At 33.2% G+C, this 15,260-nt stretch overlaps 1 protein-coding gene across 2 annotated transcripts in view; it reads left to right on the forward strand.

Moving 5' to 3' along the window:
* Positions 1-15,260, forward strand: part of LRP1B (LDL receptor related protein 1B) — a 1,768,615-nt gene that overhangs the window by 989,679 nt on the left and 763,676 nt on the right. For both annotated transcript variants that reach the window (XM_069473041.1, XM_069473049.1), the window contains exons 8-9: positions 11,767-11,989; positions 14,935-15,106. In XM_069473041.1, coding sequence (XP_069329142.1) covers positions 11,767-11,989; positions 14,935-15,106 — 395 coding nt within the window. The remainder of the gene's footprint in view (positions 1-11,766; positions 11,990-14,934; positions 15,107-15,260) is intronic.

The raw sequence follows: 15,260 nt of genomic DNA on the forward strand, positions 1-15,260 counted from the left end.
GTGTCCACCATTGGTCTAATAAGCTAGGGAAAGGAGGTAGGGGTGGGAGATACTGCCAGGTAAAAGAAGCTGGGTTGGAAAACCTAAATTCTGTGGGAAAGAGAAGTGCTTTATCCGTCAGAAAAAAGATATGAGCTCGACAGATACTCCAAACTGAATTTCCTAACAATATATTTTGCATTTTACAAAGAATGTTAATGTTAGAGACTGCTTACTAGGTTCATGGTAGATAATACATTTAGAATATCCTCAATACATTTATTATTATTTTTTTAAAATTTTTATTGATACATAATTGTACATATTAATGGAATACATGTTATATGTTGATACAAGCATATAATATATAATGATCAAAACAGGGTATTTGGGACATGATTCACCTGAAACATTTATCATTGCTTTATGTTGGCAACATTTGAAAACTTCTAGCTATTCTGAAATATAACAAATTATTTTTAACTATAGTTGCCCTATTGCGCTAATTGAACAGTAGAACTTTTTCCTTCTATTTAACAGTATTCACCAACACCTCTTCATTACCCCTTCCCAACACCCTTACCAATCTCTAGTAGACACCATTCTATTCACTAAGTCCTTGCGATCAATTTTTTTAGGTCTCATATATGAGTGTGAAAATGAAATACTTGTCTTTCTGTGCCTGATTTATTTCACTTAAAATAATGTCCTCCAGATCCATCCATGTTTCTGCAAATGATAAAATTTCCTTCTTCTTCATGGCTAAATAATATTCCATTGCTTACATACACCACATCTTTTTTATCCATTCATTCCTTGATAAACACTTAAGCTGATTCCACATTTTAGCCATTGTGAATAATACTGCAATAAACACTGAAGTGCAAATATCTTCTGGTTACATTTTATGTCTTTGCCTCACTCAAGTGAGGTTTAGAGGCATGCCCTTCCCCTCTACAATGCTCACTGTGTCTGTGACCATTAGTTGTGAGTTTATCCCCCCAACCCCCTAATTCCTGGAGAATATTACTACCATGTGAGCACCATAGTGTTGATCAGTTAGTACCAATCTGACAGCAACATCCTTGCAATAGTGAATTGTGCTGCCATAAACATTGAGGTGCAGATGTCTTTATTACAGAATGTCTTTTGCTCTTTTGGGTAGATGCCTAATAGTGCTATTGCTGGATTGAACAGTATTTCTATGTTTAGCTCTTTGAGGTATCTCCAGATTCTTTTCCACAGAGGTTGCACTAATTTGCAGTCCCACCAGCAGTGTAAGAGTGTTCCCGTCTCTCCACATCCTTGCCAGCATTTGTTGTTTTGGGATGTTTTGATAGAGGCCAATCTCACTGGGGTTAGGTGATATCTCATTGTGGTTTTGATTTGCATTTCTCTAATGATTAGAGATGTTAAGCATTTTTTTATATGTTTGATGGCCACTATTCTGTCTTCTTTTGAAAAGTTTCTGTTCATTTCTGTTGCCATTTATTGATGGGGTTGTTTGATTTTTTTCTTGTTGATTTTTTTAAGTTTTAGATAAATTCTTGTTATTAGCCCTTTATAGGATGTGTAGAGAGCAAATATTTTCTCCCATTCTGTAGGCTGTCTATTAGCTCTAATGATAGCTTCCTTTGCTGTGCAGAAGCTTTTTAATTTGATCAGATCCCATTTATTTATTTTTGTTGCTTCTGTGATTGCTTTGGGGGTCTTGTTCAAAAATTCTTTGCCTAGACTGATATCTGAAAGGGTCTTCCCAACATCTTCTTCTAGAATTCTTAAGGTTTCATGCCTTAGGTTTAAGTCTGTTATCCATCCTGAGGTGATTTTTGTGAGAGGTGAGAGGTGGGGATCCAGTTTCAATCTTCTGCATGTAGCTATCCAGTTTTCCCAGCACCATTTATTGAATAGAGATTCTTTCCCCAGTGTATATTTTTATCTGCTTTGTCAAAGATTAGATTACCATATGCAGATGGTTTCATCTCCAGATTCACTGAATACATTTATTATTGATAGAACATTTGACTTCTCTTTCTCTTGTAGAGATGGTAGGTGTTATAATTACCTTACCACAATGATGCACATTTATGAGATAAGAATTTTTTAGTTGTGGATGTTAAAAAACATTCAAATGAGCTTAAGTAAAAAAGGGGAATTTTAATGGCTCAAATTACTGAATAAAACAAGCAGTAATGACTTTGGCATGGCTAGATTAAGAGATTAAAAATATGTCCCCAGTTTCTGTTCTTTCTTCATCATTTGATTTGGGCTTTTCTAGGAAAGAACAAATAAAAGACTGTTGTTTTAGCCTCAGATCATTTTCATTCAGATCCAGTTGTTTAAAAAATGTTTTTCTTGAAACTCTCACTCAAGTCCTGAAATTCATTCAGATGGGCATTTCATTCAAATTAAGTGGACTGAGATTGGAAGAGGAGTGTTATCCTAAATAAGTTTTGGGCACTATATCAGTTAGGGTTCCATCACAGAAATGGAACCAGTAAGATATATGAAAATATAGAGGTTTTTTTTTTGTTTTTTTTTTTTTTAATAAAAGAAAGTATCTTATGCAGTTGTGGATAGGGTCTGGTGAGTATGGTTGAAATCTGTAGGGAAAGAAATTAGAAAGGGCAGGTTGGAACTCCTGGGCAAAAGCTGATGTTGTAGTCCACAGATGGAATTTCTTCTTTCTCGGGGAAACCACAGTTCTGCTCTTAAACTCTTTTAGGTGATTAAATTGGGCCCACTCAAATATTAAGGATAATCCTCTTTACTTAAGAACAGCTGATTATAGATGTTAATTACACATGCAAAATACCTTCACAATAACATCTAGATTAGTGTTTGAGTAACTAGGGACTATATCTTGCCAAATTGACATGTAAAGGTGAATGTTATGGAATCTGATATTAGGGCAGAAGGCATGAAAATTGAGCAGGAAACAATAATCTAAGGCCTTTCTAGGAAGAATTTTAGTACAACAGTGATTCAAACAATCTGTTCTCCTTGAAAAAACAATTGGCCTACATGAAATAAATTGTAAAAATTGGGACAAGATTACCATTATTGATTAGCCTACTGTTCTCAATTCTTTGACCATGAAACTAATAAAAGCATGTTAGAAGACAATGCATCTATCAATTAACAATCTGCTGAGCTACCCTACCCAATCACCCTAAATATTCGTAAATTCTAAAGCATGTGTATCTTCAATGGTCTTGTTTCTGATTTTCTCTAGAGGACAAGGCCAGATGCCTTAGTATTCACTGTTGTATTCCTGGAACCTAGAGCCCAGTTTTCTGGAAAGAAATTAATCAATAAGGAGGGAAGGAATGTCTGAATATAATAAAACTTTTCCCATATTTTGACATTATTAATAATGTTACAGTGAATAACTTAGTGCGTGTGTTGTTTCTTATTTGTGAAGATGCATCTTCAGGATAAATTTCTGGAACAAGGATTGCTGAATCAAAGGTAAATGAATATTTAATTTTGTTAGATACTGCCAAAATTCCCACCTCAGTGATTATAGGAACTGGAGATGTCAGCAAGCTCCCTAGGTGATTATTGTGCACAATAAAGTTGAAGAATCACTGTTTTAGAGCATGGACATTTACCTTTCTGAGTGTTAATCCTCTTGCCAGAAAAATGCACCTGTAGGAATTTATAATTGCTGGCATACCTGCCAATACAGCTCTGCACAGCTGGTTGTTCATGGAACCCCTGAAGCTTATCCTGGTCAAGAAACCCTGGCCTAGAAACATCTGCAATTACCAAAATACACATTTTGCCAACTGAATAAGGACAGTTGCTTCCCTTCACCAACTTTATTTGGCCCCTTCAGTCTTAACAACACTTAGCTTGAGCTTAATGCTGCATTTTTGCCTAAAACTAAATCAAGAAAGTTAGATAAAATCATATGAAGAATTTATTGCTTTACAGAACTTGTGCCTTGCTTTTTTTCCCCCTAAGTATATCTGCCCTTCACAGCAAGGACAGTGAACATTGAACAAAGAAATCTTTATCTTTTTATAGTTTGATTTTATCTATGTAATCATATGATTTTATCATCACTGCAATATTATTGCACATTGTGTTCCAACAGAATAATGAGATGTGTACACACATATAAACAATAAATAATATGAAAGAAATCTATGCTGTAAAGTTTCATTTTTCTACATAATGTTTTCCCCCATTTAGTAAGAACTTGAAATAGAAATTGATAGTTCAGTTAACTGGTAATTAGTATAGCACTGAACCAGATTTGTTCAGCAGTCCACAACTTTATGGATACTTACCTTAGTCACTTCTGAGACAGCCATCTGTGTTATTTCAGTTCAGAAAAATGCCTTTACAAACCAATAGAACTTCCTTGACTGCAGAAATTAGGTTATACATCTTTGCATATCTCAAAGAGCAGCTTTTGACTTCTGATATATTACATCAAATATTTTACTATTCCTCATGAATCAAGTATATTGAGCATGAACTTTTGAGCACTGGCATCCTGCAAACTGACCCCTGAAGGAGTCCTAAGATAGCATTGCCCTTGGTCATGAAAAGTAATATGCCAAAACTGTAGACTCCATTCTTTGTATTAAATGGAATGACTTCCTGAGGTCTTATAGGACAGGTAGACTCATTGAGAAAAATCTGAAGGCACAATAAAAGAAATATATTTTATAAAAATTAATGTTATATTAGAATGTTGCTTTTTACTCATCCTTGACTCCACTCAATTAATTAATTGTCAAATCAATTGTCAAATCCTGTTGACTCAGACTCCAAAATATGTATTGAATATCTCTCCTCTTTTTTATTACTACTTCTTACATTAATAGATAACTACCGAACTGGTATCTTCCCATTTAATTGCCCAACACTTCCAGTCTATCCGTCTCACAGGAGACAGTATTATATACTTAAAATCCAGGTTGATTATATAAATATACTACTTTACAGTAAACAAATAAACAAAACTTTGCTAGATTCCAGAATTAGATAATCTAAAATCTTCAGGAATACATCCAAGTTCTGTTATAATATGATATCTATAGGTAAATTAAAGTGAATATTGAGGAAATGCCATTAAAAATGAAAATTGACCGGACACAGGAATAACCCTGAACTAATCACTACTTCTTAACCTTCTCCAAAGGGAACTACATGAAAAAAAGACAAGGCAAACAAACTGAACAAATCAATAATTTATTATTAGCTAATGGTTTGGATATGAAGTAAAATTCCAGTGAGCTATCCATATAGTGAGGAAAACTTATTTTCCTGTGCCAGAATGGCCCTATCCATATGTTTTGCCTCTTTAACCTATTTTTATGTCTAAGTCTTAGATCTTATTATTCCAATATGAAGAATCCAGTCCACAGCTCACCAAAAGCCAGATTAAAAAATTATATGTATATAACACACACACATAGATATTAATATATATTTAAAAAATAGATGTATGCAGAGAGAGAGAAACCTTAATAAGAGCGGACACATGGCTAGAGCCTAAATACATAATGTTGAATAAAGCAGATACAGCCTCTATACTCTTGGAGGTTATTGTCTACTTAATAGACAGATTTTAAATATGTCATTATGTATTTGTGTGTGTATCTGATTTATGACAGTAAAATAAAAAGTGGTTTTTTTTTTAAAAAAAAAAAAAAACAGAATACCTTGAGATTATATCAGGTAGAACTAATTGTTATTGGAAAAGCAGGATCTTTCACAGGAATTGACATTTAAGTAGAAAACTAAAGCCAAGGTTGGAATAGCACAACAGACATTACTTTTTAGGCTGAGGAACAGGATATACACTGAAGTGCAGAAAGGGAGAAAATTCTGGGATTGCTAAAGGATGGAAAGATGACCAAGGTATTAGAAATATAGACAGATACTACTGGCTGACCAACATGTTAGATGTGATGAAAGATACCACTAGCTGAAATTGGAGAGGTAGACAGAAACTAGATCATGCTCAACATTGTTGATAGTTTTAAGTATATAAGATTTTATTCTGATTATCATCAGCAACTATAGGATATGTTTAAAATCTATTAACTAAACTATAACCTCCAAGAGGACAGAGGGTGTATGTGCTTTATTCAGCATTGTATGCTTAGAGCCTAGCCATGTTTCTGTTCATACTAAGTTCTCTCTTTTTCTTACTTTCTTTCCATATGTTTTTATATAGATAGACACATACATAGGTACATGCATATATGTATATATACACACACATATATGTTAGGTTTAGGTAAATAAGGGTGCTGAATGGATGAGCCACATGCCTGACATATCTAATACATGCTCACTTTTGGAGGGAATGTTTTCAGAATATAGAGTAGCCAGCAAACAGTGGGAGTATGTATGTCAAGTTTAATTTCTGTGTGTTTATGTATAAACTGAAAATCAAGTACAAGAGAGATTTTTCAAACAACAAAAGTGAAAACCACAAACAACTAAAATCAATAAATAACTGTCTTGAAGAGTCTCAGCTAGACACAGAAAATTGTTTATCATCTGTATGCTTTTAAGTAGCAGGATCTAATAGAATTTGAATTTAAACCTCTTATTCCAAAGATTCATTACTGTTTCTGATTTGCAATTCCATTTTAGAGTTGCAATGCTAAATATTTAATATTCCTACTTTAATTCTGAATATACTTTAATTACTCTATATGACATGGAAATTGCTTTCTAATTCAATTTTTGTATGTACAATGGAAGAAAAGAAGAAAGAATTACTATTGATGCTATTTGGATAACACTAAGGTATTATAAAAACAAAAATAAAGATAAAGTTCCCAATGTAATCCTTTCTAAAGAAAATATGTATCATTTCCATGAAATGAAAAGAAATGTAGTTGCCTACATTAGCATGTGATTAATAAACATGGAGAGTTGCTAGGCCCTAATCAGAACAATGATTTTTAAACCTGGCAGTATATATGGCAATAATATATAGTTTTATGTTTCATACCCTTCTCTTCTTATCTTCATTTTGTATCTTGTTATATAAAATACGTATGTAACCTCATTTTAAAAAAATGTATTACGTGACCTCATTTTAAAGAAGTTAAAATGAATGGTAAGTCATTTCATTTTGATAACTTTTTGAAAATTTCTAAATTCTAACATTAAGTTATAACCAAAATGTAAAATGTAAGAATGGTGACACAAAACCATGACTGACTATGCTGTTAAAGGATATGGACAGAACTTCCATGCATTTAACATCCTTTATGTCCTTTTGAATTAAAGTACATAAGCATAATTTAAAATGGATATCATTGACAAACTAATTCTTATTTTTATCAGTTAAAAAACACAAGTTTTAAGATGTCAGTATGTGTAACAATTGCTTTGGTTTAAAGTGATGATGGGAGCCATAACTCTGTAAGCACAGTGCTCTATCACTGTCTGCGAGTTCCCCCTTTGTGACTTTTGATTTATGTCAGGCAAGTTTACCAACAATACTGAAAGTTTCTTACTACTCTCAACTGTATAAAACTTATATATCTATGATAAAACAGGGATGCTCATCTAATTGACAAAGATGTCAGATAAAATCAGTTTCCTATATCTGATGAGATAATGACTCCAAAATGATAAATTTGCTATCTGCTAAAGAAACAGAATTATAATAATGAACTGGATGAACAATTGAAAATATGAAGGAAAGTTTCTTTTCCTTTATGATATAATAGTTAAACATCTTAGAAATAGAGACAATTGTGGGAATATTGTTTTATTTTAATTTCATGTTAGTGGAAACTAAACAGGATAATATTCAAAAAATAGAACAAGAGATTATCAATTCCAATTTAATTGCCCCCTTTTGCTGCATAGTAAAAAATAATTGATATCACAGATAAGAACAAAAAGATAAAAAAAAAAAATCAATACTACAATCCCAAGGGAATGGGGCATAGGGTAGAATTAGGAATGATCTCTACAAACCACTGTGAGTCTGACAGGCAGAATGTTATAGTAGGGCCCTGCTGTATTAGAGGCAGCATAAGACACTTGGATCCTGGTGGGAAGAGATACTGAGAAATAGACTGAGGACCCTGGAATATAAGAGAGTTAAGTGTTCAGAAAACATGGAATAAGATGGAATAAATGGGATTCCAAACCACCATCTGTAAGCCCTTTTTGTGAAACTTTGGGGTGGATCATAGGCTTCCACATTGTTTCTAAACCCTAGGGTCAGTAACAATAAAATGCAAAACTATTGCATTTCAGTTCAAAAGGCATAACACAATATAATTATGAGAAAGATCAGGCAAACCCCAAATTGGAATATTCTTTAAAACAACTCATATCCACCCTTTAGAAATGTTAACATTATGAACAACAAAGGAAGACTGAAGAACTATTCAAGATTAAAGGAGTCTAGAGAGAAAAGACAATTAAATATAATGTATGATGTTGAATTTGATTCTGCATCAGAATTTTTTTTTTTTACTATAAAGTACATTATTTGTCCATAGGCAAAATTTGAATAAGGACTATATATTGTACGTGTTGTTAAAAGTATTGATTGTGATAAATGCACTGTGGTTATTAAAAAGAATATTCTTGTCCTGAGGAAATGGATGTTGAAGTATTTAGGAGTAAAGGATCATGATGTTTTTAATTTACTCTCATGTGGTTCAATGAGTACATAAAATAGCCAATGGGGCAAAATTGGAACAACTGGTGAATCTATATGAAGGGAATAGGTCTTCATTCTACTACTCTTAAAACTTTTCCATAAATTTGAAATTCTTTCCAAATAATGATAAAGAAAGAAAAGAGGCATGAGTTTCACCTTATGGCTCTGTCAATGGCTAACCAAATGGACTTTGAACCTGTTTCATCTGTGAAATAGAAGTAATCTGCTACTTCTATTTCACGGGGAAATTATAAGGATCAATAGGATAATGCGGTTCACAGACCACTGTTTACCTTTTCTAAGATTTGGAGAAATATTTTATAGGAAAGAACAGAGTGATTTTCAGCCCAGAAACATTTATATAACAAATGACATTTAGTTGTTTTTTTGATAATTAAAAACCTTAGTTTGTGTTTAACAATTATAATAAAACTATGCCTCCATTAAAGAATGCCCTGGAAAGGAAGTTTTTCTATGTAACAGGAAATTTTAAAACAAAATTAAACACTGTTAAAAACAAGCAAAGAAACATCTGTATAATCATGTGACTATAGGTACTTAATACTTGCAACTTTATGGCCATTGATAATAATCCTTGAGAACTCTTCCATTTCTTGCATTTCAATTAAAAGTAAACAGAGTTCTTTTAGTCAGGATTCTGAAATTGGAGAAATTCAATTTAGTGTAAAGAACAACTTTTAAATCTCTCAAGGCATTAGTTGTTCTGCTATGCACTGTGAGTACAATGGAAAATTCTTCATTCTTTCTTCTAGTTCAGTGCTACTTCATATACTGAAAGTCGCCCTATTTTCGTTTTTTGTTTTTGGGTTTGTTTTTTTTTTCTTTGTACATGCATTAAAACAACAAAATTTGAATGAGTCATGTGTTTACACTTCTTTTCCATACTTGGCAGAAATTTTATCAGGCAGTTATCTCAACTACTTTTATTACACTAGTAGAAACATGAGAATCACTTGAATCATTACTGCAATCAGAGGTCAAAATCCATGAAAAACTTCCTGGAAGAATAATTTACATTTCCTGACCTCCTTAAGCGTCACCTGGTTCACTCTTCCTCTGTAACTAAACTTCTCAAACAGAAGTACCAAAAATTACTGGTACTTTAATAAATATCAAATTCAATGACATTTCCTTAATCTACATGCCTATTCTTTACTTTGTGAAGTGATTGACCCAGCCAGTCACTCCAGTTGTTTATCCCAAAACTTATCTCTTTTAGACCTCCATGAATGTCTATGTTACCTATAACCTCTGATCACCTTTGATCCTATTTCTCTAATAATATGCCTCCAAGGTTCTTGTCTTGGCACTTCTCTTTTACTAAGTGGAGGGAGATCACATCCAATTAAGTCATCTCAAGATGACTTCGGAGAAGTGTCTTGTCTCCAGACTCATCTTTCCTCTTAAGCATCATGTAGACAGTTGCAACTGCCTGATTCATATCCCTATATATTACATAGTCTGTATGTATCATGTGATACATAGTGTGCTAGAATTCTCCATGCCCAAATTCAAACTTTCTACACACAAGTTTGTTTTCACCTATGTGACATGGACCAGTGACAAAAGGAAAATAAAAAGAGAGGCATTATGGTATTGTGTGAGAAAGGGAGCTCCTCTTAAGAATAATGAGCACCGTTCTGCAGTAAGGGAGAGAGAAACTGTGTACTCCTTACAGAAACTTAACTTGGGATAGCTATGGACAAATTGATTTACAAATGAAGAAAGCAGAAATGCAGGATGGAAGCAGGAACAGAGAGAGAGAGAGAGAGAGAGTCAAGCATAGATTTGATGTTTAACATGACAATAAAACACCGCACCATATGCCCTTTTATTTATTCTTCACTAGTATAGAAAGCTCTTCACCTGCATATCATTTGAAAAAATCATTTTTAACTTATTGTGATAAATTGATCTTTCAAGAACATTTGGAGAAATATATAGTCAGAATAAAATCTGGCTTGCACTATTATATAACAATATGCATTAATGTGTAAAAATTAGTCAAAGCCTCCCACAGCAGAAAGAGCTAAATTAAAATTAAAGTTTAAATAATACTTTTTAGCTTGAAAGATACCCCATACTGCTAAATAATGCAAGAATGTTGAGGAAAGTAACACAAAACTAATTCACCAAGTTTGTAAAATCAAATATTCTATACTCTAGGTAATCTTAATATTGCTCAGTCACTGTAAATCGGATTATCCTTGAGATTCTATTTAAATTAAGGCAAGATGGTCTTCTACTTACAAATGTAATTTAGTCTCATGAGTGGGTCATCTAGCTAAATATTGTCAGGTTAATTGAAATTGATTTGTGTCTACTAAACATAGTGAATACTAATCAAATATTAGGCACTAAAATGTTGGGGGTACATTTAAACCTTTGACAGACACCGTTGATGCTCCATGGAAGGATTTTTTATCTCAGAGGTCAACATTCTTTTTCAGCCTTCTCTTCAAAATAAATGTTAAGACAAAATGAGGAGAAATGACCTGCATTTCCTTTATGAAATTTTGTAATTTGGGAATATTTGGTAGATTTGGGTAGGTTTGGGTGTGGGATTATTTATGTTTTATTTCCATTGCTACAAATAGCACGTTTGCTTTTCCATCTGCTTAATTCCGTTCCAGGTTTACTATTCTCTACTACTCATAGCATCATTGAGCTCCACATAATAGCTTTTATAAGAGACAAACATCACCAGGCAATTTGAAAAGTAGGTTGAAGATAAAGCCTGATAGCTCACATGCCCTGACCTGGTGACTTGGCTCACTTCTGAAGCTTACACGGAATGTGGTGGATGTGCATTGGCTCTGTGAGGCTTAAAGAAACATTTCTCCTAATACAAAAATAAACCCACTATAATCATTCATTTTGGGGAAATTTTACAGTGGTTGGTTAACCTGCTCCCTTATGCCCTGCAATATTCATTAGCAGATTTCTCTGTTTATGAGTGATATTATATGGAAATGGTTATGAGAAGCTAACAGATGTAATCACTGAAATAAATTAGAAGGAACAGTTCTGTTTTTTGCAGATGGCTCCATCAAATATGCTTTTTCCCCCCTTCACTTTAACATTTAGTTTTCTTTCAACAGAAAACTTTTCTTTACTGACTACGGGAATGTTGCCAAAGTGGAGAGATGTGACATGGATGGGATGAACAGAACAAGGATAATTGATTCAAAGACAGAGCAACCAGCTGCACTGGCACTAGACCTAGTCAACAAATTGGTTTACTGGGTAGATCTTTACTTGGACTATGTGGGAGTAGTGGACTATCAAGGAAAAAATAGACATACTATAATTCAAGGCAGACAAGTAAGTATAATTTTGTTAGAAAATGCAGCTAAGGTAAAAAATGAAAGACGTACTATGATGAAGAAGAACAAAATTTGCAACGTTGAAAATTTCTCATAAAGTCAAGCTACAATGGGTCATAAAAATTACAGTATATTTCCTATATTGGAGAATGTTTTTTTCACAGTGCTAGTATGACATTAGAAATGTCTCTTGTTCCCTCTCCCTCTGTTAAAAACAGAGTAAACAAACAAAAACAACAAAGACAAAAATGCTATACTAGCAAGAAAGAAAAGTATTAAAATAGGACAGATGTTATGACCCACTTACTAAAAGCTAATATAAGTAGTTTATTCATAAGGAGCTGAACTATCATCGGTCTCATGTGCCATTGGAAATTTTTTGCTAACCAAAGCAAATACTTGCTCACAAAAGTATCTTTATTATTTTAATAGGTTCCATTAAATTTTGCCTTCTGATGTATTCAAGTGCTTCCCAAAATGAGAATTCTGTGAAAGTCACCAAGGTCAAAATTCTTCCCACTTGTGTTAGTTTTTACCTTGCTAAATTATAAGGTTTTTCAAACAACATTGAGTGAATACCTAAAAGAAATCTTTAAGTAGAAATAAGCCTTGTTCACTGATTGCGCTAATTTCATGTGGGATTCCTAGTCTAGGGAGCTGAAATATATGAATCTCTTTTGTTTCTTTTGCAATGCAAGACAGGTATATCCTGTAATTATCTCTTTAAGTTACTTTTCCTTTCTAATCAGCTTTTAAAATGAAATCCTTTCTCCTTGACAGATAAACAAATGCACTAATCTGAGTGGTTAAAAAAAAAGTAAACTGTCCAGTGTTAAATAAAGGTGGAGCCAGTTATTTCTCTATCACCTTCAACCTTTCCTATAAAGCTTGATTTCTTTGTCAAGTCTTAGTTATGACCTTTAGAGGGCCTGATCTCCAAGATGATTATGATGGACTTTCTTTTACAGTATTTGAAATTTTAAAAATTAAACCTTGGTAACAAAGGTAAGGAATTCAAATGATTTTCCCCGTGACTACTTTAAAAAGTTTTTTAATGTCTGAAGTTTTTAATTATCCTTTTTTTTTCTTCATTTCTCTTGCCTGTGTTTTGCTGGTTCCCTAAACATATGGTAAACCTGCCACTAAATAATCCAAAGTAGATACAGTTTTGAAGTATCTGGGCTGTTGGCAGAATGGTTTACCTACCACTCCAAGCTTCCCCCACTTCTGCAGGGCATAGTTAGCAGAAGTGCTTATTTTATGAGAAACAGACCTTTTTGAAGGAAGATAGGGAGGTTGTGAGTGAAATTTTTTCTTTATTGTGCAAACATATTTTCTACTCTGACCAATTCCTTGATTTCTCTCCTGGGATGTGAATTGGCACGTAGGTAGACAACAATGTCCATGTGCCGTAACCAGAGACTTGCAAGTGGAAGGCCCCAAACATTACACAAAACATGCATAAGATTAATGGCAATGGAAGAACTCAGCTTGCTTGTAGAAGAGAAGTATTACCCAAGTCAAGATTGGGCCATAGGTATATTTATGAAACTATGTGGAAAATGCTATTAGGAAATACACACATGGCCACATCCACACATAAATGTGCACACACAAGTGCATGCTCACACCCACACCCACTTGCTTTGGAGTAACACATATATAAGGAAAGATTATTTGGGCTTTAACATGGAATAATTCTTTCTATTATTTCCAGTCTAGACATGAAGAAATGAGATATGACTCAAAAGCAACATGTAAAAGCCAGGCTTCTTTTACTCACATCTCATATGAGAGGATTAGAAATAGACACAATGAGTCATATATGCTAGGAAGATAGCAAATCAAATGCTTTTTCTTAAACTACAAAATTGGCAAGATTTCCTAATTAAAATTGAAAATTTTGTGATTTCATTCTATAAGAATTTTTATCACATACTTTGTCAAATTCTCTTAACTATAAATAAATAAATATATATATATATATATATACACTAAAAGTGCACAATATAATTTCAAAAAGTAGTGACAAATGCTTTTTCATCAAAACCTCTACAGCAAATCAATTGACAACTCCACCATATCCTGGACCAGAACTATTTTAAATTAAGTGAAAGAATACCCAAAGGCAATGTGCCTAGCATGTGCCTTTTGATCAGAAAATCAGTGTACTCATTCTTCCTTTTACTCTGCTGGAAGCTTTCCATGACTCTAAGATCTCCATTCCTCTCTACAATCTCTAAGAACTTTGCCAAGGAGGAGAGTGAGACTGTTAATTTAAGCATATTGAGAGCAATAAACATCATCATTCTCAGAGCAAACAACTCCATTTTCCATAAATTGGCTTTGGAAATAATGCAATTTCTGAGTAAAATGTTGACATTTTACTTACAATGATTGCAAATATGTGTTTTCTTTATACATTATTTTCTACACCAGAGCATGTATTAGTCTAAACGTAACTTGTGGCACAAAATTGGATTTTGAATTTATAAAACAAATTTTCAGAGGTGCTTTTTCATTAGTTTTTTTCATAGGCAGAGCTATACTTTTGCAGCTTCTACACACCCTTGACTATATGAACAAGTAGTCCATAAAAATATCTCGAATCATTTTTAACAGCATATTATTAAATATGCTTGAAAGTCTGGTTCTCACTTGCCTTTGAAAAATAACTACTAAACATGTTTTCTTAATGAAACATGGATAAATTTTTCTCCCACACATTTGGAACTGATTTATCCATTATTGAATAATGCTTTCTTCTCCAGAAAAAAATTTTAAATTAATGAAATGTGGAATTCTTTGAGAGAAAGTGAATTATAATATTCTTGTGACTCTCCAACTATTGCCATTTTCCACGCTAGTAAATAGCAATCAGTTTTTGTTTCAAGTTGAAAGCTGTATAATTAAAAATCATAGCTATTTTGACCCTCTTTATAGATCAGACATCTCTATGGTATAACTGTGTTTGAAGACTATTTGTATGCAACCAGTTCTGATAACTCCAATATCATAAGGATAAACCGATTTAATGGCACTGATATTCATTCATTAATTAAAATGGAAAATGCTCGAGGAATTCGAATTTTTCAAAAAAGAACTCAACCAATAGGTAAGTTGCAAGACTTCTTTATAACCTTCATGATGGTAGATTGAATGGGGCTATAGTCCTTGTGCTTTTGTATGATGTTAAAGTGAGTGAATCATAAATTCTCTGTTTTGACAGCAAAAGTGTGCATGTCTGCTTGTTAAATGGAATAGAGCTC

The sequence above is a fragment of the Eulemur rufifrons genome, chromosome 1 (genome assembly GCF_041146395.1).
Source record: "Eulemur rufifrons isolate Redbay chromosome 1, OSU_ERuf_1, whole genome shotgun sequence".
Classification (NCBI taxonomy): domain Eukaryota; kingdom Metazoa; phylum Chordata; class Mammalia; order Primates; family Lemuridae; genus Eulemur; species Eulemur rufifrons.